Consider the following 24487-nt stretch of genomic DNA (forward strand, 5'->3'; position numbering starts at 1 on the left):
TAGACACAAGCTTAGCTTTACTGAGGCTTAAATAGTTGTTCAGCTTAAAAAATATATATAATTCATACACATCATCAATAGACTCATCGAAGCTGCTCAGTGAGCTTCCACAAGACACTAGGCAGCAGACATTATAGATAAGAAGTATTTCAGGCAGGCTCTCATAAGAAAATGGAAACCCTTCTTGGATTTATCAGGCAGGATCTGTTGTTACATCTTTTCTTCTGTCTATTGGATATACTTTAGATTTTTCACAGCGACATGTAAACGTAACGTCTAATCACGTTCTGCTTATCGCCGCCATATTCAGGTGTCCAGACTGTAGGAGTTTTTTTTTCCCCTCATGCCAACTTTGCCAACCATCCTTCCACATTGCCAAGATTAGCATCCCCTTCCTCTTCCTTGCCGTCTCTGGCGCTGCACTCTACGAATTCTATCTTCAAGGGAAGTTGGGAGAATTCAAAATCTTTACCCTTTTTCCCCAGTTGTGTGGTTGTTGGCGAACTGCTGCCTTCCAGGGTGCTAGGAGCAGCTGACTGGGTGACACGAAGAGTATTCCTTTAAAAGAAGAGAGAAAGAGTAACAAACAGAACTGCCACAGGATATTAATGAGCGACTTTCCATCTACCGCCTCAGTCGGCAGAGTCTTAAAAAGGGGTTCTGCAAGTATGGGTTTTTTGTTTGGCAAACCCTTGCACTTGAGTGGACCTGTAAATGATCTGCTCCCTAGTGCTGGCTCCTCGCTCCTTCTCCTCCTGGCCTGCGATGCTCTTCTGTCATGATGTAAGGGTAGCCGGTCACTGCCATGGCCAGTGATTGGCTGCAGGCGGCATAAAACCAGATGTTTTCAGCGATGGAGCCCAGAGGAGCATCGCAGGTCAGGAAAAGTGAGGAGCCAGTGCCAGGATGCAGTTAATGAGGCTCTGTCACCTGTTTCAAGTATACCATGCTAGATATATAGTGAGGTAGGGCTCCAAACACTGATCACAATCCTACCTTTATTTCCCTTATTTCAGGCCCGATCACACTGTAAAATCCACTTTTAAAAATATGCTAATGAGCAAAAGGAGCACATACATATAGTTTCTGAGAACCCCGCATCTCCGTCGCCCTCCTGCCTGTAATAAACGCCCCCCATTCATATGATTCACAGCGCTAGACTCCAACGCTGTCTCCAGCCCGTCTCATTCATCATCATTTTGGCGTAGAAAATGGTCTAAATGTAAGCCAGCAAGGAAGCAGGCTTACGTTTGGACTGGTGCTGGATTGAACTTCCGCGGATCCACCGCAAGGGCTTATTAAGACAGACGTCTAAACCGCTAGTCTTAATAAATGGCCCCCAAAGTATTTTGGCCATGGCAGTTCGGACAACCCTGAACAAACAAATCAGATCTATCACTAGATACATGTACAACAGATAGGCCTGGGAAAGCTTGGCGACACCAAGCTTTCCCAAAAATGGATAAAAAAAAAAAAAGCTAGAAATTTCACATCCTACTCCCCACTGATGAGGGGCAACACCCTGAAACAGCTATCTGCAGATGGATTGTAAAAGAGCGGGATCTTGACATAGGGGCCACTTAATATGGTGGCTTTGGTGATCTCTGTAATGGGGACACCCCTTTTCTCGGTTTTCCTTCCTTTGAGGGATATCTGGCTTTCACTGTGTTGAAGACCCATAACTGGGGCTCCACAGTTATTTTGCATAATCCTGATAAGAATTCTTCCCTATTTTAAGATTAAAGGGGAAGCGCAGTGTCATAAAAACCTGAAGCAAAGGCAAAGATATAAAATAAGAGGAACTAGTGAAGTCCCGTTGACGACACATGGCCACTGCAGCCAATCACTGGTCTCAGTAGTACACTGCTCAGGCCTCGATGTCCCTGCTGCAATCCAGAAAACAAAGACCAGCATTGGAGAGGTTGTGGATTTAACAGGTAAGCAATGTTTTTTTTTGTTATTTTATACTTTTGGCATCCTTTGCCCCCAATTTTTTACAATCCCACACAATGCCTAAGAACATTAGAGAATATGCGCATACACTCTACATACAAACTGTTTCTAAAAAGATACAGTTATCTTCTGCAAATGTATTATTAGATATCCCACAAAGTCTGAACGATGCAGGGGTGGCAATATGCCGGAGAGACCACTACGCCACCACATAAGCTAGAAGTAAGCCACACATTTTACTACATGCCTATAGCACCAGTACTTGATGTACTTACAATTCCTTTTCCAGTTGCTGCTGTATGAGTTTAGCTGACTTGGCCATGGATACATCTGTTGAGGGAGAAAAAATAAATATTGTAGCGATTTATCTTCTGTTTAAAAGGAGCAATGTATCCGAGACACTTGGGGTACTTTCACACTTGCGTTTTTCTTTTCCGGCATACAGTTCCGTCACAGGGGCTCTATACCGGAAAATAACTGATCAGTTTTATCCCCATGCATTCTGAATGGAGAGTAATCCGTTCAGGATGCATCAGGATGTCTTCAGTTCAGTCGTTTTAAATGATCAGGCAAAAGACTCGCCTGAATGCCGGATGCGATATTTTTTCCCCATAGGAATGTATTAGCGCTGGATTCGGCATTCAGAATACCGGATCCATCGTTCCAGCATGCGCAGATCGGTAAAAATGTGAAAAAATGTACAAGACAGATCCGTCCTTGCAATGCATTTGTGAGACTGATCTGCATCCAAATCCGTCTCACAAATTCTTTCAGTCAGCGGCAGATTCGGCGGGCAGTTCCGACGACTGAACTGCCCACCGGATCACACTGCCGCAAGTGTGAAAGTACCCTTATCCAAAATGATCACTGAAATGTCATGATCGGCCTCAAGCTCAGAAACTCTTTACACTTAAAATTAAAAAAATTAAAAAAAAAAGTTACAGTTCAGTCTTGGAGGAGGACAGCCATTATAAACCGCACGAGGCGAATTACATATTGGACAGGTAGAAAAAAAATAAATAATACACACAACAGCGCTGGGGGTCAGGCACTAGTGGTAACTCCATTCACAATGTAATTCTCTAGTAGGTCAGCAGGCTTAGGCCTCATGCACATAAATGTATGCAATATAAGGGCACCGGCCGTGTGCATTCCGTATCACGGATGCAGATCCATTCACTTGAATGGGTCCACAATCCACAAGGTATGGAGCGGTGCGCAAAGGAGGCACTACGTAGTGCCTCTGTGGGATTTCGGTCCATGCCTCTGTACCGCAAAAAAAAGAACATATTCCGCAAATGGGCTCACGGCAAGTGCCCGTATATTGCAGACCGCTATTTGCAATCCACAGCAGGGGACGTTCTTGTGCATGAGCCCTTGGGTAACACCCATTATGAAAATGGTGGCCAGCGTTGTGGTAGCAGGCAACACCCACTAATACAATCTTGTATCAGTTCAGAACCTACTAACACTTAATCATTATTTTAATAAGAATATCTAGGGGAAAAAATTCAAAATTACAATCTCTCAATTTTTATGCTTTTCATTTATTACATATTAATTTAAGTTATATGGTAATTACGGTAAATGTTAGTCTCCTGACATGTCTGCTACTTGCACTCATGTAAGAATTATGGAGCATCTATTATAATATCCCTATGTGGCTTTTTATGGCGATCATTGAGGGGCCTAGTATAAGCGCTGCATGGGAGAACCAGAAGAGCTCGGCTCTTGTATGACAGCTGGGCTCCTGCTCCAAGGCTAGGTCTACACGACGACATGTGTCACGCGACAGATAGGGCACAACTATACTACAACATTTGTCACGCAAGATTTTGTCGCACAACAATTTTCATAATGATAGTCTATGGTGTCGCAATGCGACATGCGATATGCTGCGACTTGGACGCAACACTCGTGGAAAAATCCATCTCAAATGGATTTTTTGCGACTTTCACGTTGTAGTCGCAGCGCGACACCATAGACTATCATTATAGAAATTGCCACGCGACAAATGTCGTCGTGTAGACCTAGCCTAACAGTCCGGATGGGCAGCTGCGGTCAATAGCGACCATGGCATCTAACTGGTTTCAGAGGAAGGCTTACGCTGGCACCCTTCCATTACATTTGCACTGATGCAGATGGGTGACAATGTCTTTACAGGGAAGCCGAGGGTCCAATGAAAGCCATAAGGCCTGCCCTCTGTGTATGAATTAGGCTGTGCCCTTAGCACTAATAGACTTTCATTTTTTACTGACAGCATAGTACACTGTACTACATAAGTAATACAGTGCATTTTGGAAGACATCAAAGGCTTGCATGTCAAGGAACCCCTTTGGGACTAATAAATGGTAAAAAAAAAAAAAAATTAACTAAAAAGTGTTATTAACCCTTAGGATACCGGAGGTTTTTTCGTTTTCATTTTCCTTGAGCCATAAATTTTAATTTTTCTGTTCACATAGCTGTATGAGGGCTTATTTTTTGCGGGACAAGTTGTACTTTCTAATGGCATACAATGTAGTGGGAAGAGGGGGAAAAAAATTCTAAATAGGGTGGAATAAAAAAAAAAAAAAAAAAAAACACAATTCCTCCACCGTTTTGTGGCTTTTGTTCCCACCGCATTTCCTTTACGGCAAAACTGACCCCTTCATTCTCTGGGTCAGTATGATTACAACAACGATACCCCATATGTATATTTTTTTTAATGTCTAAATAGCGTAAAGATAAACTTAAGATTTTTTTTATTTTTTTGGTTTTTTAACATCACCATATTCTGACCCCATAACTTTCTAGAAATGAGCGAATAGACTTCAGATGAAACATCCAAAGTCATTTTGCATAAAACTTAGTTTCAATGCTGTATGGAACGAGCGCGCTGTACAGTAGTAGAATGCTCCTATAAGCCAAAATTATTATTTCTACTGTTAAAAACCTTTTACCGAGTTCAGTAAAAGTTTTTTTAGGGGCGTTTTCGGCAGAGTATGCCGGTAAAAAAAAAACATGATCTCACTTGATCAAGGCATCTAAACGATTTAAAGGGAACCCGTCATCAACTTTATGCTGACCTCACTGAGGGCAGCATAAAATAGTGACAGAAATGCTGATGTCAGCGGTGTGTCACTCATAAGCTAAAAGTAAGCGGTTGCTCAGAACCAGCATCATAATCATTGCAGCTCAGGCCTTGGAGAGTCAGATCTACCTGACGAGAGTCCTGGTTATACATAATCTCCTGCTCTCCCCGTCCATCTGCTGATGACTGGCAGTTCTCTCCTAGAGAGAAAGGGAGAAAACTAGGTAGAAGACTGTCAGCCATCAGCAGGAGACCAGGAATTCATGAATAACCAGGAGTCTTCTCAGGTGACAATGACTATTCCAGGCCCAGTCTGCAATGATTGTGATGTTTGTTCACGGCAACCACTTACTTTTAACTTATAAATGACAGACCGCTGAAATCATCTCACCTGTCTCTACTTTATTCTGCTGTTAGTATGGGCAGCACAAAGTTGATGATGGGCATTATTGCCTGTTGTGGTCATTAGCCGCGGGTCTCTGCTGTGCGAATCTACAGGCACTACAGGTTGGACTTGATCTGAGGACATTCAGGAAACAACTCACCTTGTTTGTTGCAGACAACCAGTATAGAGGGAACATTACGCAGCAATGACGAATCTGTCAGAATTTGGTAGAGGTATTCTGCCACCTCCTTTACCTCTCGCTGGAAAGCTGAGCTGTCCACCACAAAAATCATAGCCCTGCAAGAGTCAAGAGGAAATCACCATTATTCACTCAAAATATTGAGATTACATGCTATGAAAGTTCCCATAAAAAGTCTGAATGCATATACAACACAGAAGGGTCAAGGAAACAGTCCTGAAACGTGGAGAAGTATATATACCAAGGCTTCTAATTTATAACACGTGAAAGCATCAAGACGTAACATGCCACTTCCTGAAGTGAATTTAAAATCCCAATAAAAAACAAACAAATCCACAGCCGTATGAATAGCAATGCTGATTACCATTGGCAACAATGGGATATGGACTCCACATGGAATTTAAAGGACATCATCGCAGCTGAAGGCATCTGTGTCCATATGTGCCCGCATTGCTGAGAAAAATAATGTTTTAATATATGTAAATGAGCTTCTAGGAGCAACGGGGGCGTTGTAGTTACTCCTAAAGCCTCTGCTCTCTCTGCAACTGCCGCACCCTCTGCACTTTGATGAACAGGGCCAAGCAGTAAAAATGTAATTACGCCTGGCCCTGACTTCTACTAAAGTCAATCAAAGTGCAGAGGGTGCAGTTGCAGAGCGAGAGTAGAGCCCCTTGGTGTAATGGTAACGCCCCTGTTGCTCCTAGAGGCTCATTTGCATATAGTAAACCATCACATCTCTCACCAATGTGGGCACATATGAACATGGAACCAACACAGATGCCTTCAGCTGCCAAGCGCACATGTAACAGGTCAGCAAGTTTCATAAGTACAAATCTGCTGACAGGTGCCCTTTAACCTGTTGGGGACACATGATGTAGCAGTACGTCATGATGCCCTGGCACTTAAGGACACATGACGATGATACTGGTACGTCATGTGTATTTACAATCACCGCCGCGTACTCTGTGACAATGCCGAGGGGGGTCCTGTGACCCCCCCCGTATCGACGATGTGCCCACATTGCTGAGAGAAGTGATGTTTTACTATATGCAAATGAGCCTCTTGGAGCAACAGGGGCGTTACCATTACACAAAGGGGCTCTTCTCTCTCTGAATGCTCTCCATTCAGACCTGCGGTTTGCTGCATTCCCGGGTTATTTGGGTTTCTGGTGACCCGATAACCCGGAATAGGATGGCGATCGGTGGTGTGATAATACACCACCAATCACCATCCTTAGATCCTGTGAGGTGATGGTGACATCACCTCACAGGATCGCTTCCTATTGGCTGCACGGGCGTTAGCTCCCCCCAGCTCTCCTTTCCTCCTCCATTCTGCGTCCGGGAGAGAGAGCAGCCTGCGTTGGATCTCCTGACCCAGCACCCCCATCTGTGCCCACCACCCCCCTTCTGACCCTCCACAGTGCCATCTGGCACTATAAGGTACTTTAGGGACAGGTTAGGTTAGGCAGGGATATTCAGGGAAAGTTTAGGGAAAAAAAAGGGGGTTTGACTGTTGCATTACCCTGATCAGGTGTCTGGGGTCCACAGTACGTGTACGCTGACTGTGATTGGAACTCTTAGCGCATCGCCCACCCCACGGCTGATGAGCAAATTTGAATCTTTTTTTTTTTTTTCTGTTAGGTTTAGGGAAAAGTCCCCAAACACCCGTGCCCCCACACACACGAACACTAAATAAAGTTTTCCACACACAACACACACACACACACACACACACACACACACACACACTCCCCTATGGCCCGCCGGACGTTCTCGGCCGAGGAGGCATACTCCCAGCTTGCCTCTGACTCAGAGAGCCCCAGAGAGGACGAGGATGACCCCACTTTCCTCTTGTCACCTGCGTCCTCCTCATCTAGCGATGATGATGAGCCCCCAAGGTGGCGGAGACGCCACCAGATCCACGTCAGTTTGTGGGACCGTGCAGAAAAATCAACGCGGCCTCCCTACCCTGCCCCTCCAGGTACCTATCCCCAGGGGTGAGACCCATGCCCTTACCACTGGAAACCTGTTGCTGGTCAGGTATAAGGACAAGAGGGATGTCCTTGTACTGTCCACAATTCACGGTAACGGCATCACCTCTGTCCCTGTGCGAGGTACCGCGGCAACCAGTGGCGTATCTATCACGAGGCAAACAAGGCATTTGCCTAGGGCGGCACTTGCCAATGGGGCGGCAAAATGCCTTGTCCCATCCGTCTTATATGCCGCCGGTATACTCAGAAGATCCAATGGTATATTCTAACCACCAGTCGTTCCCATGGTGACGGGGGCGCTTGCCTGGGGGTTAGAGTATACAGGGCCACGCCGCTCACAGGAGAACATTTAAAAACGAATCGTACCTTTAACTTTATTCATTGGTGATCTCTTAACTGGATTCCTTACTCTGTCTTTCAGCTCCGGTAGCAGCAGGCAGTGCGGGCGGCGCTCACTCACTGACGTCACACGCCTGTGCCGCCTAGTGGGAGGAGCAGGCGCGTGACGTCAGTGAGTGAGCGCCGCCCCCCCGCACTGCCTGACAGAGTAAGGAATCCAGTTAAGAGATCACCAATAAATAAAGTTACTGATTAGTTCATAAATGTACTCCTGTGAGCGTCGGGGGGAAGGGGGGAAATCTGTTGATGGCACTGTTTAGGGAAGGGGGGAAATCTGTGGATGGCACTGTTTAGGGAAGGGGGGAAATCTGTGGATGGCACTGTTTAGGGAAGGGGGGAAATCTGTGGATGGCACTGTTTAGGGAAGGGGGGAAATCTGTGGATGGCACTGTTTAGGGAAGGGGGGAAATCTGTGGATGGCACTGTTTAGGGAAGGGGGGAAATCTGTGGATGGCACTGTTTAGGGAAGGGGGGAAATCTGTGGATGGCACTGTTTAGGGAAGGGGGAAATCTGTGGATGGCACTGTTTAGGAAGGGGGGAAATCTGTGGATGGCACTGTTTAGGGAAGGGGGGAAATCTGTGGATGGCACTGTTTAGGGAAGGGGGGAAATCTGTGGATGGCACTGTTTAGGGAAGGGGGGAAATCTGTGGATGGCACTGTTTAGGGAAGGGGGGAAATCTGTGGATGGCACTGTTTAGGGAAGGGGGGAATCTGTGGATGGCACTGTTTAGGGGAGGGGGAATCTGTGGATGGCACTGTTTAGGGGAGGGGGGATCTGTGGATGGCACTGTTTAGGGGAGGGGGATCTGTGGATGGCACTGTTTAGGGGAGGGGGATCTGTGGATGGCACTGTTTAGGGGAGGGGGATCTGTGGATGGCACTGTTTTAGGGGAGGGGGATCTGTGGATGGCACTGTTTAGGGGAGGGGGATCTGTGGATGGCACTGTTTAGGGGAGGGGGATCTGTGGATGGCACTGTTTAGGGAGGGGGATCTGTGGATGGCACTGTTTAGGGGAGGGGGATCTGTGGATGGCACTGTTTAGGGGAGGGGGATCTGTGGATGGCACTGTTTAGGGGAGGGGGATCTGTGGATGGCACTGTTTAGGGGAGGGGGATCTGTGGATGGCACTGTTTAGGGGAGGGGGATCTGTGGATGGCACTGTTTAGGGGAGGGGGATCTGTGGATGGCACTGTTTAGGGGAGGGGGATCTGTGGATGGCACTGTTTAGGGGAGGGGGATCTGTGGATGGCACTGTTTAGGGGAGGGGGATCTGTGGATGGCACTGTTTAGGGGAGGGGGATCTGTGGATGGCACTGTTTAGGGGAGGGGGATCTGTGGATGGCACTGTTTAGGGGAGGGGGATCTGTGGATGGCACTGTTTAGGGGAGGGGGATCTGTGGATGGCACTGTTTAGGGGAGGGGGATCTGTGGATGGCACTGTTTAGGGGAGGGGGATCTGTGGATGGCACTGTTTAGGGGAGGGGGATCTGTGGATGGCACTGTTTAGGGGAGGGGGATCTGTGGATGGCACTGTTTAGGGGAGGGGGATCTGTGGATGGCACTGTTTAGGGGAGGGGGATCTGTGGATGGCACTGTTTAGGGGAGGGGGATCTGTGGATGGCACTGTTTAGGGGAGGGGGATCTGTGGATGGCACTGTTTAGGGGAGGGGGATCTGTGGATGGCACTGTTTAGGGGAGGGGGATCTGTGGATGGCACTGTTTAGGGGAGGGGGGATCTGTGGATGGCACTGTTTAGGGGAGGGGGATCTGTGGATGGCACTGTTTAGGGGAGGGGGGATCTGTGGATGGCACTGTTTAGGGGAGGGGGGATCTGTGGATGGCACTGTTTAGGGGAGGGGGGATCTGTGGATGGCACTGTTTAGGGGAGGGGGGATCTGTGGATGGCACTGTTTAGGGGAGGGGGATCTGTGGATGGCACTGTTTAGGGGAGGGGGGATCTGTGGATGGCACTGTTTAGGGGAGGGGGGATCTGTGGATGGCACTGTTTAGGGGAGGGGGGATCTGTGGATGGCACTGTTTAGGGGAGGGGGGGATCTGTGGATGGCACTGTTTAGGGGAGGGGGGGATCTGTGGATGGCACTGTTTAGGGGAGGGGGGATCTGTGGATGGCACTGTTTAGGGGAGGGGGGATCTGTGGATGGCACTGTTTAGGGGAGGGGGGATCTGTGGATGGCACTGTTTAGGGGAGGGGGGATCTGTGGATGGCACTGTTTAGGGGAGGGGGGATCTGTGGATGGCACTGTTTAGGGGAGGGGGGATCTGTGGATGGCACTGTTTAGGGGAGGGGGGATCTGTGGATGGCACTATTTAGGGGAGGGGGGGATCTGTGGATGGCACTATTTAGGGGAGGGGGATCTGTGGATGGCACTGTTTAGGGGAGGGGGATCTGTGGATGGCACATAGGAAGGGGTGGGGTTTAGAGAGAAAGGGGTTTGGCCTTGACAGGAAGGGGTGGGTCAAATTTATATTAGGGGGGTGCCCGAGTTTAGTCTCGCCTAGGGCAGCACAAAACCAAGATACACCACTGGCGGCAACGGTCCTCAAGCCCGATTGTATCGTTAACTACAATCGGTATATGGGAGGAGTTGATCTCTCTGATCAAGTCCTCAAGCCATATAATGCCATGCGCAAAACCCGGGCATGGTACAAAAAAGTTGCGGTCTACTTGGTACAGGTTGCCTTGTACAACTCTTTTGTGCTGTCCCGGAGCGCTGGCAACACAGGAAATTCCTGCAGTTCTATGAGGCAATCCTCAAAGACCTGATCTTTTCTGACCGGGAAAGAGCAGGCCGAAGTACCTCAGGAACTGGAGGCGCCCGGATCGTCCCTGGCCAACACTTTCCAGGTGTGGTCCCCCATACTGGAAAGAACGGACGGACCCAAAAAAGGTGCAGAGTGTGTCACAGGAGGGGGATATGAAAGGACGATCATCCGGGCCTCTGTGTTATTGATTGTGTTTTTTTTTGCACCATGTCCCATTTGAAGAACCCCTGATGCACCCCTAGAGTAGAAACTCCATAAAAGTGACCTCATCTAAGAACCTACACCCCTCAAGGTATTCAAAACTGATTTTACAAACTTTGTTAACCTTTTAGGTTAGGCATCCTCAAACTGCGGCCCTCCAGCTGTTGCAAAACTAAAACTCCCAGCATGCCCGGACAGCCTACAGCAGGGCATTGTGGGAGTTGTAGTTTTACAACAGCTAGAGGGCCGCAGTTTGAGGATGCCTGCTTTGTGTGTTCAACAATTTCTGAATTTCTATTTTTGGTAACCTTGCCTCACAAAAATGTCATCTAGAGCAACCAAAAATCATATGTACCCTAAAAATAGTCCCAACAAAACTGCCACCTTATCCTGTAGTTTCCAAAATGGGGTCACTTTTATGGAGTTTCTACTCTAGGGGTGCATCAGGGAGGCTTCAAATGGGACACGGTGTAAATAAACCAGTCCAGCAAAATCTGCCTTCCAAAAACCACACGGCGCTCCTTTCCCTCTATACCCTGCCGTGTGCCCGTACAGTAGTTTACGACCACATATGGGGTGTTTCTGCAAACTACAGAATCAGGGCCTTAAATATTGAGTTTTGTTTGGCTGTTAACCCTTGCTTTGTTACTGGAAAAAATGGATTAAAATGGAAAATTTGCCCCAAAAATTGAAATTCTTAAGTTTCATCTCCATTTCCCAATTACTCTTGTGGAACACCTAAAGGGTTACCAAAGTTTGTAAAATCAGTTTTGAATACCTTGAGGGGTGTAGTTTCTAGAATGGGGTGGTTTCTATTATGTAAGCCTCACAAAGTGACTTCAGACCTGAACTGGTCCTTAAAAAGTGGGTTTTTGAAAATTTCTGATAAATTTCAAGATTTGCTTCTAAAATTCTAAGCCCTGTAACATCCGCAAAAAATAAAATGGCATTCCCAAAATGATCCAAACATGAAGTAGACATATGGGGAATGTAAAGTAATAACTATTTTTGGAGGTATTACTATGTATTAAAGAAGTAGAGAAATGAAAACTTGGAAATTTGCTAATTTTTCCAAATGTTTGGTAAATTTGGTATTTTTTTTTATAAATAGTTTTTTTTTTTTTTTTACTCCATTTTACCTGTGTCATGAAGTACTATATGTGACGAACAAATAATCTCAGAATGGCCTGGATAAGTAAAAGTTTTAAAGTTATTCACACAAAGTGACACTGGTCAGATTTGCTGAAAATTGCCTGGTCCTTACTGTGAAATATGGCCGTGTCCTTAAGGGGTTAAACAGTGTGAACATAGTCTAAGCTTACTGTGCTCTTGTGAGTTTTTATCAAGACTGAGATGAGGGGCAGAGAACCCATTGCCACATCCTAGGCATCGGGCTCTATAGACAAGCTGATTACAATGGCCTCAACAAGCAGCTGTATGATCAGAATGCAGACTGCACTGAATGTCAGTGGCTACCTGCACAGAACCTGGTGCTGGGTCCCTTCTCCTGTGCACGCAATGATGCCTGCTGCTGATGCCTGTTATGCGGTTGCACAAAAGTAGTCCTATGCAACGAAGAGGGCATTTCAAATGAAGCATTATTACAATACACTTGCACCAAAAAAGCCATGTGCATTCCGCATTTTATGGAACGTCCGGCACATGATAGAACAGTTCGGACTTTTCGATATGTAATATGTTTATTTATTGTTTATATATTTTATATGTAAAATTGGGAAAGGGGGTGATTTATACTTAATATTTTTTACTTTTTATTTAATAACCATTTCACCCCTTAGGGGCCAGAACCTGGGATCTTTTGATTCCTTGTCCTATTTACCCTAATAGAGATCTATCAGGGTGAATAGGTCCTCACACTCTCCCTGCAGCCCTGTGCATAGTACAAAAAGCAGCAGGGAGATTACCATGGCAGCCAGGGCTTCAGTAGCATCCTGGCTGCCATGGTAACCGATCGGAGCCCCAGGATTACACTGCTGGGGCTCCGATCAGAAGCTGCCACTGCACCACCAATGAAGAAGGGACCCTGTGGCCACTGCCACCAATGATTTAATACTGAGGGGGACGGGGGCACTGCGCATTGGGTAAGTGAGGGACACTGGGATGGTTTGTGTTGACTTGTGAGATAGTCGGGTGGATTCTGGCATCCTCAAAGCCGGATATGCACTTTATGTAATATGAACTGATCTCTTTTTTGGTGTATGGGCCTTTGCATGCGAGGTTTAAATAGTAGATACTTTTGTGCTTTTTGCACTTATAGGATGTACAGTGGGATGCGAAAGTTTGGGCAACCTTGTTAATCGTCATGATTTTCCTGTATAAATCGTTGGTTGTTACGATAAAAAATGTCAGTTAAATATATCATATAGGAGACACACAAAGTGATATTTGAGAAGTGAAATGAAGTTTATTGGATTTACAGAAAGTGTGCTATAATTGTTTAAACAAAATTAGGCAGGTGCATAAATTTGGGCACCGCAAAAAAGAAATGAAATCAATATTTAGTAGATCCTCCTTTTGCAGAAATTACAGCCTCTAAACGCTTCCTGTAGGTTCCAATGAGAGTCTGGATTCTGGTTGAAGGTATTTTGGACCATTCCTCTTTACAAAACATCTTTAGTTCATTCAGGTTTGATGGCTTCCGAACATGGACAGCTCTCTTTAAGTCACACCACAGGTTTTCAATTATATTCAGGTCTGGGGACCGAGATGGCCATTCCAGAACGTTGTACTTGTTCCTCTGCATAAATGCCTTAGTGGATTTTGAGCAGTTTAGGGTCGTTGTCTTGTTGAAAGATCCAGCCCCGGCGCAGCTTCAGTTTTGTCACTGATTCCTGGACATTGGTCTCCAGAATCTGCTAATACTGAGTGGAATCCATGCGTCCCTCAACTTTGACAAGATTCCCAGTCCCTGCACTGGCCACACAGCCCCACAGCATGATGGAACCACCACCATATTTTACTGTAGGTAGAAGGTGTTTTTCTTAGAATACTGTGTTCTTTTTCCTCCATGCATAACGCCCCTTGTTATGGCCAAATAACTCAATTTTAGTTTCAACAGTCCACAGCACCTTATTCCAAAATGAAGCTGGCTTGTCCAAATGTGCTTTAGCCCACCTCAAGCGGCACTGTTTGTGCTGTGGGCGGAGAAAAGGCTTCCTCTGCATCACTCCCGCATACAGCATCTCCTTGTGTAAAGTGCGCCGAATGGTTGACCGATGCACAGTGACTCCATCTGCAGCAAGATGATGTTGTAGGTCTTTGGTGCTGGTCTGTGGGTTGACTCTGACTGTTCTCACCATTTGTCGCGTCTGTCTATCCGAGATTTTTCTTGGTCTGCCACTTCGAGCCTTAACTTGAACTGAGCCTGTGGTCTTCCATTTCCTCAATATGTTCCTAACTGTGGAAACAGGCAGCTGAAATCTCTGAGACAGCTTTCTGTATCCTTCCCCTAAACCATGATGGTGAACAATCTTTGTCTTCAGGTCATTTGAGAGTTGTTTTGAGACTCCCATGTTGCTACTCTTCAGAGAAAATTAAAAGAGGATGGAAACTTACAATTGACCCCCTTAAATACTCTTTCTCATAATTGGATTCACCTGTGTATGTAGGTCAGGGGTCACTGAGCTTACCAAGCCAATTTGAGTTCCAATAATTAGTTCTAAAGGTTTTGGAATCAATAAAATGACAACAGTGTCCAAATTTATGCACCTACCTAATTTTGTTTAAACAATTATAGCACACTTTCTGTAAATCCAATAAACTTCAGTTCACTTCTCAAATATCACTGTGTGTGTCTCCTATATGATATATTTAACTGACATTTTTTATCGTAACAACCAACGATTTATACAGGAAAATCATGACGATTAACAAGGTTGCCCAAACTTTCGCATCCCACTGTATGTATGTAGATTATACCTGTTATGGTTAATGGGCTCTTGTTATAATCAAATGTTTGAATATATTACAACCTTTTGTGCTTTTTTATAGATACGCACGTTATACTGCCGATACAAAAGCCACGCACTACCAGTATTACGCCATGTCACCAATAGAGGAATTGATCGATATACACAGAATATGAAATTTGGCCAGCCCCTTTCCAGTTGTCCTTTCTTCATGTACGGTGTGGATTTCTATATGTTTTTTTAAAAACACTTTTATGTGGTATTAATAAAGATATATTTTTAACTATATTTGGTTGTGATCATTGCATTATTTGGGAATACACATATTTTTAATAAGAATGAAAAAAGTTGCAAAAATATTGCGCAATTGAGTGCAAAAAGCTGCAAAAGCAGTATGTGGCGACTTTTTGAAGCCAGAATTCTGGGGTGAAGGCATGATGAGTCAGGGTCAGAATCACTAATGCAATGTGAACAGAACTTTACTCTACGTTACTTTTGTCTGTGCTAGATGGAGTATGGGCGCATATCATACAGTACCTGATCGATGTCCTGTACTGGTCCAAGAACTGAAGCCTTAAACTTTCATGGCCAGGAATGTCAACCAAGGTGAAAGTAGAACGCTGTAGATGCAACGAAAAAAACGTTAGTCACAAAGTACAAGGCAAAGATACTAATATACCGGATACTCTGGTTTCCTCCCACGCTCCAAAGACATACTGATAGGGACCTTAGATTGTGAGCCCCATTGGGAACAGTTGGATGCTAATGTCTAAAGCGCTGCGGAATATAGTACATCTTATTACTACACAGGACATTTTGAACTCGGGCATAAAGAAGAGGCAAAGAAATCTTAGGCTATTGCCACATGTCACGTCTGTGCTGCATTGTTGATGCAGCAAAGAAAAATAAAATAAAATAGCACCATTTCGATTTTTGCAACAACATACCCGAGTTTATGCTGCAGTTTATTCCAGCAAAGGGAAAACACACAGCAAAACTGAATTACATTCATTTCAGAACAGAGTAACATTACAGGGGTTGTGTCATCGTTACTAAGGATGAGACGAGACAGTCCCGACCATCTTCTGGCCAGGAAACACTAGAGCACTCCGACCGTGCATGAGAGCCACGGAAACAGCGTAGCACTGCAAGCTATGCAGCTTATGAGCTGTGATACGCGGTTTTCGTAGCGATCATGCATCGCGATCCATGCTACTGAACCAGCGAGCTGGATCTATCTGCCGTTTCCCATCCGGCTGTTGGTCAGGACTTTCCCATCTATTTAAAGGGTTTTTGTCATGAGAAATGACGTTATGTGATGTGCTGATGTCAGCAGTACATAACAGAATGCTTTATAACTCCCTGCCTGCCGCTGTTCCCTTAAAATAAAGAAAGACTTTTAAAATATGCTAATGAGCCTCTAGGTGCTACCGGGACGTTGCTTCAGCACCTAGAGGCTTGTTTTTACTGCGCCAAATACTAAACGGGACAGATCGGGATTTACGGGACACTGAGGAGGACTCGAAAGTCAATCAACTGGACCTGGGCGTGCCAAAGGGTGCGCAGACCGAGCCTCTAGGGGCTGAAGCAACGCCCCAGTAGCACCTACAGGTTCATTTGCATATTTTTAAAGTATTTTAAAAGAACGGCGGCAGGCAGGGAGTTATAAAGCATGCTGTTACGTACTGCTGACAGTAGCACATCACTCATGTCAGCTACATAACCTTATTGTCCGGTAAAAAAAAATAAATAAATAAAAATATATATATATATATATATATATATATATATATATATATATATATTACACACACACACACACACATTGATGTAAGTATGTATGTATATATATTATTTGTATTTAGTTTTCACTATGGAACTCTATGGTGAACGGGTGCCACTGTACGGCATGTCTGAGGCATCCGTTTAATGTATACATTAAATGGATGGGAAAAACAAGATTTGAACTCTGCCCTAGTAACGGCAAGACAACCCCTTTAAGGTAATTTAGGTCTGGTGTGTGTTTTTCATCTCAGTACACATTAGATTGAATGCTGCTCCCATACTAGCGGGTTTAGCCACCTTTAAACCAACTATCTGGACATAGCAGCCCGCTCCATTGTTTCTGCAGTAGTCCATACATAACCCCCACTCTGCTGGGAGCATATAACATTGAAGCGTGTAAGGAGGAACCAACACCCAGGGTCGTCTTCAGGGAAGATTTACAGGTAGGTCACAAGTGCAAGGTTACTGTATAAATGCTCCGCCATCTCACCTTGTCGTTCTTTCCTCTGTAAATTCCAGTATTGGGAGAAATGGACATCTGCGTTTTACTGAATTTTCCAGTTAGAAGCTGAAATAAAAAATACAAAACTGAAACAAATTTAATGTTACCCAACAACCCCCTAAATGTACTGTACGTGTTGCAGGGTCTTCAGCATTAGCACACCAATCCTGAGGCCCCTTCAATCTTTTGCCAGGGGCATCCGCACACAGCATATCCACTCTGTTAAAGGGTCTGTACTGCCATATGTATTGATTACCTATCATCAGGATATGAAGTCATCAATATCTGATTGGCGGGGGTCCAATCAGCTGTTTGAAGAGGAGGCGATGGTCCATGCATGCGGTACTTCCTGTTCATTACAAAGCACTTTGTTTTGGAAGCAAGTGTAACGAGTACTCACTCCATACACTTGAATGGAGCGAACCCCTATGATTACACTACGCTGCTGATCTACAGGAGAGAACCGGCAGTGTAATCATCAGGAAGCAGGGCTCACACGGAGCGCCACCTCCTCTTTAAAAAGCTGATCAGCCGGGGTCTGATTGCCACCGATCAGATCCCGATGACCTATCCTGATGATAGGAAATCAATATATATGGCAGGACAACCCTTTTAATCTGTGAAACAAACTAAGTGATCTGTGTCTCCAGAGTTTCTTGTTCATCACCTCTATACGATGACACGAAGTCCATGAACGCACACGGGCCGGTATCCATGTTTTGCGGATGCGCAGAACACTACGGCCGGCTGAATAAGACCTTACAGTTTAAGGCCACAAGTTTTTTCACACCAGAAGGTACTCTAATGGTTTTCCAACATTTATTTCTACTAGAGTTGCATCGGTTATTGAAGTCTCGATACGGTTACATCCGGATCGATACGATACCAGGTCTTACTATTTAATGATACTAGGCTGCGCATCCTAGTATGTGTAGGAGAACATGACATGTACTGCGCTCAGCACGCGCCATGATCTCTTCAGCAGCACAGTGAAGAAGGAGGGAGTCCCTCCCCACGGTGCCGCTGCTGCCACCAATGAGACTAGCAGTGAGGAGGAGAGGAAGGGTTGCGGCCAATGAATGTAATTAACACAGTAATTCAAGTGTAGGCTGCAGGTGCCGGCGGCGGTATCACAAACCCAGCACCTAGCCCCAATAACAGGGCACAGCGATCTTGCGAGCCGTGGCAATTTACCCCTCAGGTGCTGCACCTATACTTTAAAGGATAACTGTTGTATATTTATTTTTTGGAGTATTGGATTGTGGTGATTAATATCACCTTGGTGGCCCTATTTCAACTTTTCACTGTGTATTCAATTACCCCTTAATTCCACAGTTTTGTTCCCTGTACTGCCTACTTTTACCTGTGCTTAAAATAGGGTTGCTATGCAGGACGGAGGATCCAGAAGCAGGCAGCGTGCAAGGTCAGATTACAGACAGCCAGGGACTGCAAGTAAATGTTTGAAGCCAGGTCCTACCCAGCAGCTGATAACAGTGCCTGGGCTGTGTGCACTTCTCCCTGTCCCTGCGCTTGGCAGACGCTCCCTCACTCAGCAGACTGGGACAATGCAGAGTGGAAGCAGCGCAGAGCAGGGAAGGGAGATCTGCCGTCTGCTCAGTGTATAAATGAAAGCAACATGTGGTAAGAGGACCCCTTTGTGCTGCAGGAGATTAACCCTTTAGGGGGGAGGGCTCTGGTTACTGACACTTTTGGGGGGCTATTGTTACTGGCTAGTGAGGGCAGGCGGGATTAGCCTCAGGGTGAGGGCAGTGGTGGCCATCTTAACTGAATAGTGAAATTGCAGTTTTATGCAGACTGCTTACTAAGGGCTGAATCTTATTAAACATGGGGTAAGTCAGTCTAATAGTAACTGATTCTGGAATATCATGTTATTAGTAACTACATATATGAAAATTGAAATTGGGGTCTAAATGTGACAGTTATGCTTTAATAAAAGTATCAGTACTCTGTCTTAAAAAAAATGCTATTGGGACATCCCTAGTTATAATACACCCTGATCGACAGTGAGATGAGAATACTGAATGTCATACCCGGATGAAGAGGAGGGTTTTACCAGAGTCACACAGGCCCACGAGTAGAACGGCTCTCCTGCTGCTCTGACTTCCCCGCAGCAACCTCCAGATCACTAAAAAAAAAGGAACCACAAGTTAGAGGATCCATGTCAGTAGGTGGAACATACAATACAATATATAACCATGTGAAGCATAAACTCCTCGGCCCCGATACTAAAATCAACCAACCATAATGTCCCGCTCTGTAGTATGAGGCTACACAACACTAGAATAACAAAGATGTGTAAGAAACTGTCATTGAGCTTCTGTTCTTCTAGACCTACGAGGCCCAGACTGCAACAAGTATGGACCTAAAAGGGCTGTTCCACCACAAAGGCCTTCTTCATCAGGCACAGTGGGCAGACAGACCCGCCTGTGTTTTCCCTATGGACGTCAGAGTGGTGAGTTGGTCTGGTGGACCCAATGCTTCCACATTGCAGCAGAAATGTCATGGACCCTTTACTGGTTAGAGAATCCAGACCCAAAGACTGTTTACGTGAGACTAACCCCTTAAATTCAATATAATTAGTGTTGGGTGAACTTCTGTTTTCAAGTTCAGCGTACAAGGTTTGGGTTCAGGTTAGGATTCCACTACCACGGACCATAAGTCATAACTAGGGATGAGCAAATCGACTTCGGATGAAACATGTTTCACTCGTCCCTAGTTATAGCGTAATCCTTAGATAACCGAACCTTGTACGCCGAACTGGAAAAGTTCGCTGATCCCTAAATATAATATATGGTGGCATCAAATTCTACCTTGCTGACGGTGATCCTCTTTAGCACCTGCTTCTTGTTTGACTCCATAAAACTAATCGTCTATGTTGAATTTCTGACCCACCAATTGTGTTCAAAGAAGAAATAAGACTCCATAAAGCCCCACGTTTACATCGGCCAGTCTCTACATACATAGTTGTGCATTTCCGTGCCACAACTACGGTCAGCTTTAAATGCGTATTCCGGTTATATGAAGTTATCTCCCTAGCCACAGGACAGGAGATAACAGATCGGTGGTGGTCCTGACGCTGGGAAATCCACGAAAGGAATGGAGAGGCCAGTATGGCGTACACGCAACTGCTCCACTCATTTCTATAGGAGTTATGGAGATACAGTGCCTTGCAAAAGTATTCACCCCCTTGCCTTTTTTTTCGTATTTTCTTACATTACAGCCTTAAGTTCAATGTTTTGTTAATCTGAATTTTATGTGATGGATCAGAACACAATAGTCTAAGTTGGTGAAGTGAAATGGGAAAAATATATAAATAAAACTATTGTTTAGAAATAGAAAACAGAAAATTGACACGTGCGTATGTATTCACCCCCTTTGTTAGGAAGCCATAAAAAGCTCTGGTGCAACCAATTACCGTCAAAAGTCACATAATTAGTGAAATGATGCCCACCTGTGTGCAATCTAAGTGTCACATAATCTGTCATTACATATACACACACCTTTTTCTTTTTTTTGAAAGGCCCAGAGGCTGCATCACTAACCAAACACTGCCATGAAGACCAAGGAACTCTCCAAACAAGTAATGGACAATGTTGTTGAAAAGTATAAGTCAGGGTTAGGTTATAAAGAAATATCCAAATCTTTAATGATCCCCAGGAGCACCATCAAATCTATTATAACCAAGTGGAAAGAACATGGCACAACAGCAAACCTGCCAAGAGACGGCCGCCCACCAAAACTCAGACCGGGCAAGGAGGGCATTAATCAGAGAGGCAGCACAGAGACCTAAGATAACCCTGGAGGAGATGCAGAGTTCCACAGCAGAGAATGGAGTATCTGTACATAGGACGACAACAAGCCGTACGCTCCATAGAGTTGGGCTTTAGGGCAGAGTGGTCAGAAAAAAAAGCCATAACTTTCAGCTAAAAACAAAAAGGCACACTGGGAGTTTGCGAAAAGGCATGTGGGAGACTCCCAAAATGTATGGAGGAAGGTGCTCGGGTCTGATGAGACAAAAATTGAACTTCTTGGCCATCAAAGAAAACGCTATGTCTGGCGCAAACCCAACACATCACCCAAAGAACACCGTCCCCACAGTGAGACATAGTGGTGGCAGCATCATGCTTGGGGGATGTTTTTCAGCAGCCGGGACTGGGAAACTGGTCAGAGTTGAGAGAAAGATGGATGGTGCTAAATACAGGGATATTCTTGAGCAAAACCAGTCCCACTCTGTGCGTGATCTGAGGCTCGGACGGAGGTTCACCTTCCAGCCGGACAATGACCCCCAACACACTTCGGTAAGACTAAATGGGGGGCCAGGGTAGTCGCACAGCATTAAAGGGGTATTCCAGTTATAAGTAATTATACGTGATAAGGGTCTGATCAGTGGGGTCCGATCACCAGAATGGGGGTCCTGTGTGCATAGCGAGCAGTTGAGCAGGTTTGGGACCAACAGCTAAGTCCACACTCCCCTGGGTCAGACACTGAATGGAGTGGTGGTCTCGACATGCGCCCCCCACCGATCAGACACTTGTCCCCTATACCACAGATAGGCGATCATTACTTGTAACTGGAGCGCCCCTTTTAGGGCTGTGACTACCTTGGCACCCATACAATCCTAGGATATCAACTACACAACCCATAACACAGGCCTGATGCACCTGATGTCTTCCTATAGGACGTTACAAGCTCCTTCCAGATCTTGTAATGCTGGGACTTGTGGTGCCACAACAGCTGGAGGGATAACGTGAGGCACAAGTTTTCACACTCACCCAGGCTGAGCAGCACAACCACGAGCGCCGCCACCACGGACAGCACAGTGGGGTCCTGCCGTTCCAGCTCCTTCCTAATAAAGTCCATGTCCGGCAGCCACTGACTGCTCACGCTTTCCTGCACCGCCGCCATGGCTTTCCCACAGAACGCCTGCGCAGTGCGCTAATGGTTTTACTGCGCATGCGCTGTGCTCCCGGCAACGTGTCACTGGCTGCCAACCACTGAGCTGTCCTAAGCGACTGATAGACGCAGTGTATGATGGGAGTCGGTGCCGGGCGTGTGACGTCACGGCAGAGTCTGTACGGGGGAAGAGAGGAAGCTGTGGGGTTGACACGTAGGGGTTAACGCAGGGTGCTGGGCGTGTGGTGGGGGCACATCGGTAGCATGGCTGGTGCCATAGTGGGTAATGAATGTCACTGCTATACTTGTCACTAAAGGCACCTCCATCACTGTCCCCTTGTACATACAGTATGTTAGCAATGACTATACACTGTATGGAAAAAAGTATTGGGACACATGTTTTAATCAGTGAATTCAGGTGTTTCTTTCAGTTCCATTGCCACAGGTGTAGAAAATCCAGCTCCTAGACATGCAGGCTGCCATTAGACACTAATAAATATATATATATATATATACACTGAACAAAAATATAAACGCAGCACTTTTGGTTTTCCTCCCATTTTGCATGAGCTGAACTCAAAGATCTGAAACATTTTCTACATACACAAAAGACCCATTACCATCAAATATTGTTCACAAATCTGTCTAAATCTGTGTTAAGCCTCATGCACACGTCTGTGGAACACAGTGTGATACCGGCCTGGATTTCTTCTGGGCGCAGGAGCGCACGGCGTCATTGGTTGCTATAACGCCGTGCGCTTCCTGCTGCCGCCACAGTACAGTAATGCACTGGTGTGATCTATTATACACTGGTATAGATCATACCAGTGTATCACTGTACTGCGGCGGCAGCAGGAAGCGCACGGCGTTATAGCAACCAATGACGCCGTGCGCTCCTGCACTCAGAAGAAATCCAGGCCGGTATCACACGGTCCGTGTTCCACGCACATGTGCATGATATGCCACACCTTTGCTCACAGGTGTGGCATATCAAGGTGCTGATTACACAGCATGAATATTGCACAGGTGTGCCTTAGATAATAACTGTGCGAAGTTGCAGAATATTGGCAGGAACTGGAACACGCTGCCGTATACGCCGATCCAGAGCATCCCAAACATGCTCAATGGGTGACATGTCCGGTGAGTATGCTGGCCATGCAAGAACTGGGATGTTTTCAGCTTCCAGGAATTGTGTACAGATCCTTGCAATATGGGGCCGTGCATTATCATGCTGCAACATGAGGTCATGGTCGTGGATGAATGGCACAACAATGCGCCTCAGGATCTCGTCACGGTATCTTTCAAAATGCCATCAGTAAAATGCACCTGTGTTCATTGTCCATAACATGCGCCTGCCTATACCATAACCCCACCGCCACCATGGGCCACTCGATCCACAACGTTGACGTCAGAAAACCGCTCACCCACACGACGCCACACACGTTGTCTGCCATCTGCCGTGAACAGTGAAAACCGTGGCTAATCCGTGAACAGAACGCCTCTCCAACGTGCCAGACGCCATAGAATGTAAGTGGTTGCCCACTCAAGTCGGTTACGACGATGAACTGCAGTCAGGCCCAGACCCCGATGAGGACGACGAGCATGCAGATGAGCTTCCCTGAGACGTTTGACAGTTTATGCAGAAATTCTATGGTTAGGCAAGCCGATTGTTGCTGCAGCTGTCCGGTGGCTGGTCTCAGACGATCATGGAGGTGAACATGCTGGATGTGGAGGTCCCTGGCTGGTGTGGTTACACGTGGTCTGCGGTTGTGAGGCCGGTGGGATGTACTGCCAAATTGCCTTTGTAATGCCTTTGGAGACGGCTTATGGTAGAGAAATGGACATTCATTGCACGGGCAACAGCTCTGGAAGACATTCCTGCAATCAGCATGCCAATTGCACGCTCCCTCAAATGTTGCAATGATTCTGTGACTTTGTGCTGTGTGATCAAACTGCACATTTCAGAGTGGCCTTTTATTGTGGGCAGTCTAAGGCACACCTGTGCAATATTCATGCTGTCTAATCAGCACATTGATATGCCACACCTGTGAGGTGGGATAGATTATCTCGGCAAAGGAGAAGTGCTCACTAACACAGATTTAGGCTACGTCTACACGACGACATTTGTTGCGTGACATTTTGTTACACTAATGTCACGCGAGAATTTTTATAATGGCAGTCTATGGTGTCGCAATGCAACATGTTGCGACGCAACAGTCGCAGAAAATCCATTCGAGATGGATTTTTCTGCGACTGTTGCGTCGCAGTTGCAGCACGTTGCAGTGCGACACCATAGACTGCCATTATAAAAATTGTCGCGCGACATTGGTGCAACAAAATGTTGCGCTACAAATGTTGCAGTGTAGTTGTGCC

At 45.9% G+C, this 24487-nt stretch overlaps 1 protein-coding gene across 1 annotated transcript; it reads right to left on the reverse strand.

The window, feature by feature from the left end:
• Positions 1 to 22161, reverse strand: SRPRB (SRP receptor subunit beta). Its single transcript, XM_044289583.1, has 7 exons — positions 21994 to 22161; positions 19252 to 19346; positions 17189 to 17266; positions 15451 to 15533; positions 5569 to 5705; positions 2229 to 2283; positions 1 to 558 (listed from the first exon to the last, which is right to left on the reverse strand). Exons 1-7 carry the CDS (start codon positions 22124 to 22126, stop codon positions 342 to 344), a joined length of 798 nt encoding a protein of 265 aa, XP_044145518.1. The 5' UTR covers positions 22127 to 22161; the 3' UTR covers positions 1 to 341.
• Positions 22162 to 24487: the final 2326 nt, after the last annotated feature.

This window comes from Bufo gargarizans, chromosome 4 (genome assembly GCF_014858855.1).
Source record: "Bufo gargarizans isolate SCDJY-AF-19 chromosome 4, ASM1485885v1, whole genome shotgun sequence".
Classification (NCBI taxonomy): Eukaryota; Metazoa; Chordata; class Amphibia; order Anura; family Bufonidae; genus Bufo; species Bufo gargarizans.

Bases quoted from the DNA above. Each gene is read 5' to 3' on its own strand.
- SRPRB (XM_044289583.1), bottom strand. From the start codon at position 22,126: ATGGCGGCGGTGCAGGAAAGCGTGAGCAGTCAGTGGCTGCCGGACATG. The intron at 15,534-17,188 runs GTGAGATGGCGG...TTGCATCTACAG, and splicing joins ACAGAGGAAAGAACGACAAG to CGTTCTACTTTCACCTTGGT. The intron at 2,284-5,568 runs GTGAGTTGTTTC...CTCCCTCAACAG, and splicing joins GGTTGTCTGCAACAAACAAG to ATGTATCCATGGCCAAGTCA.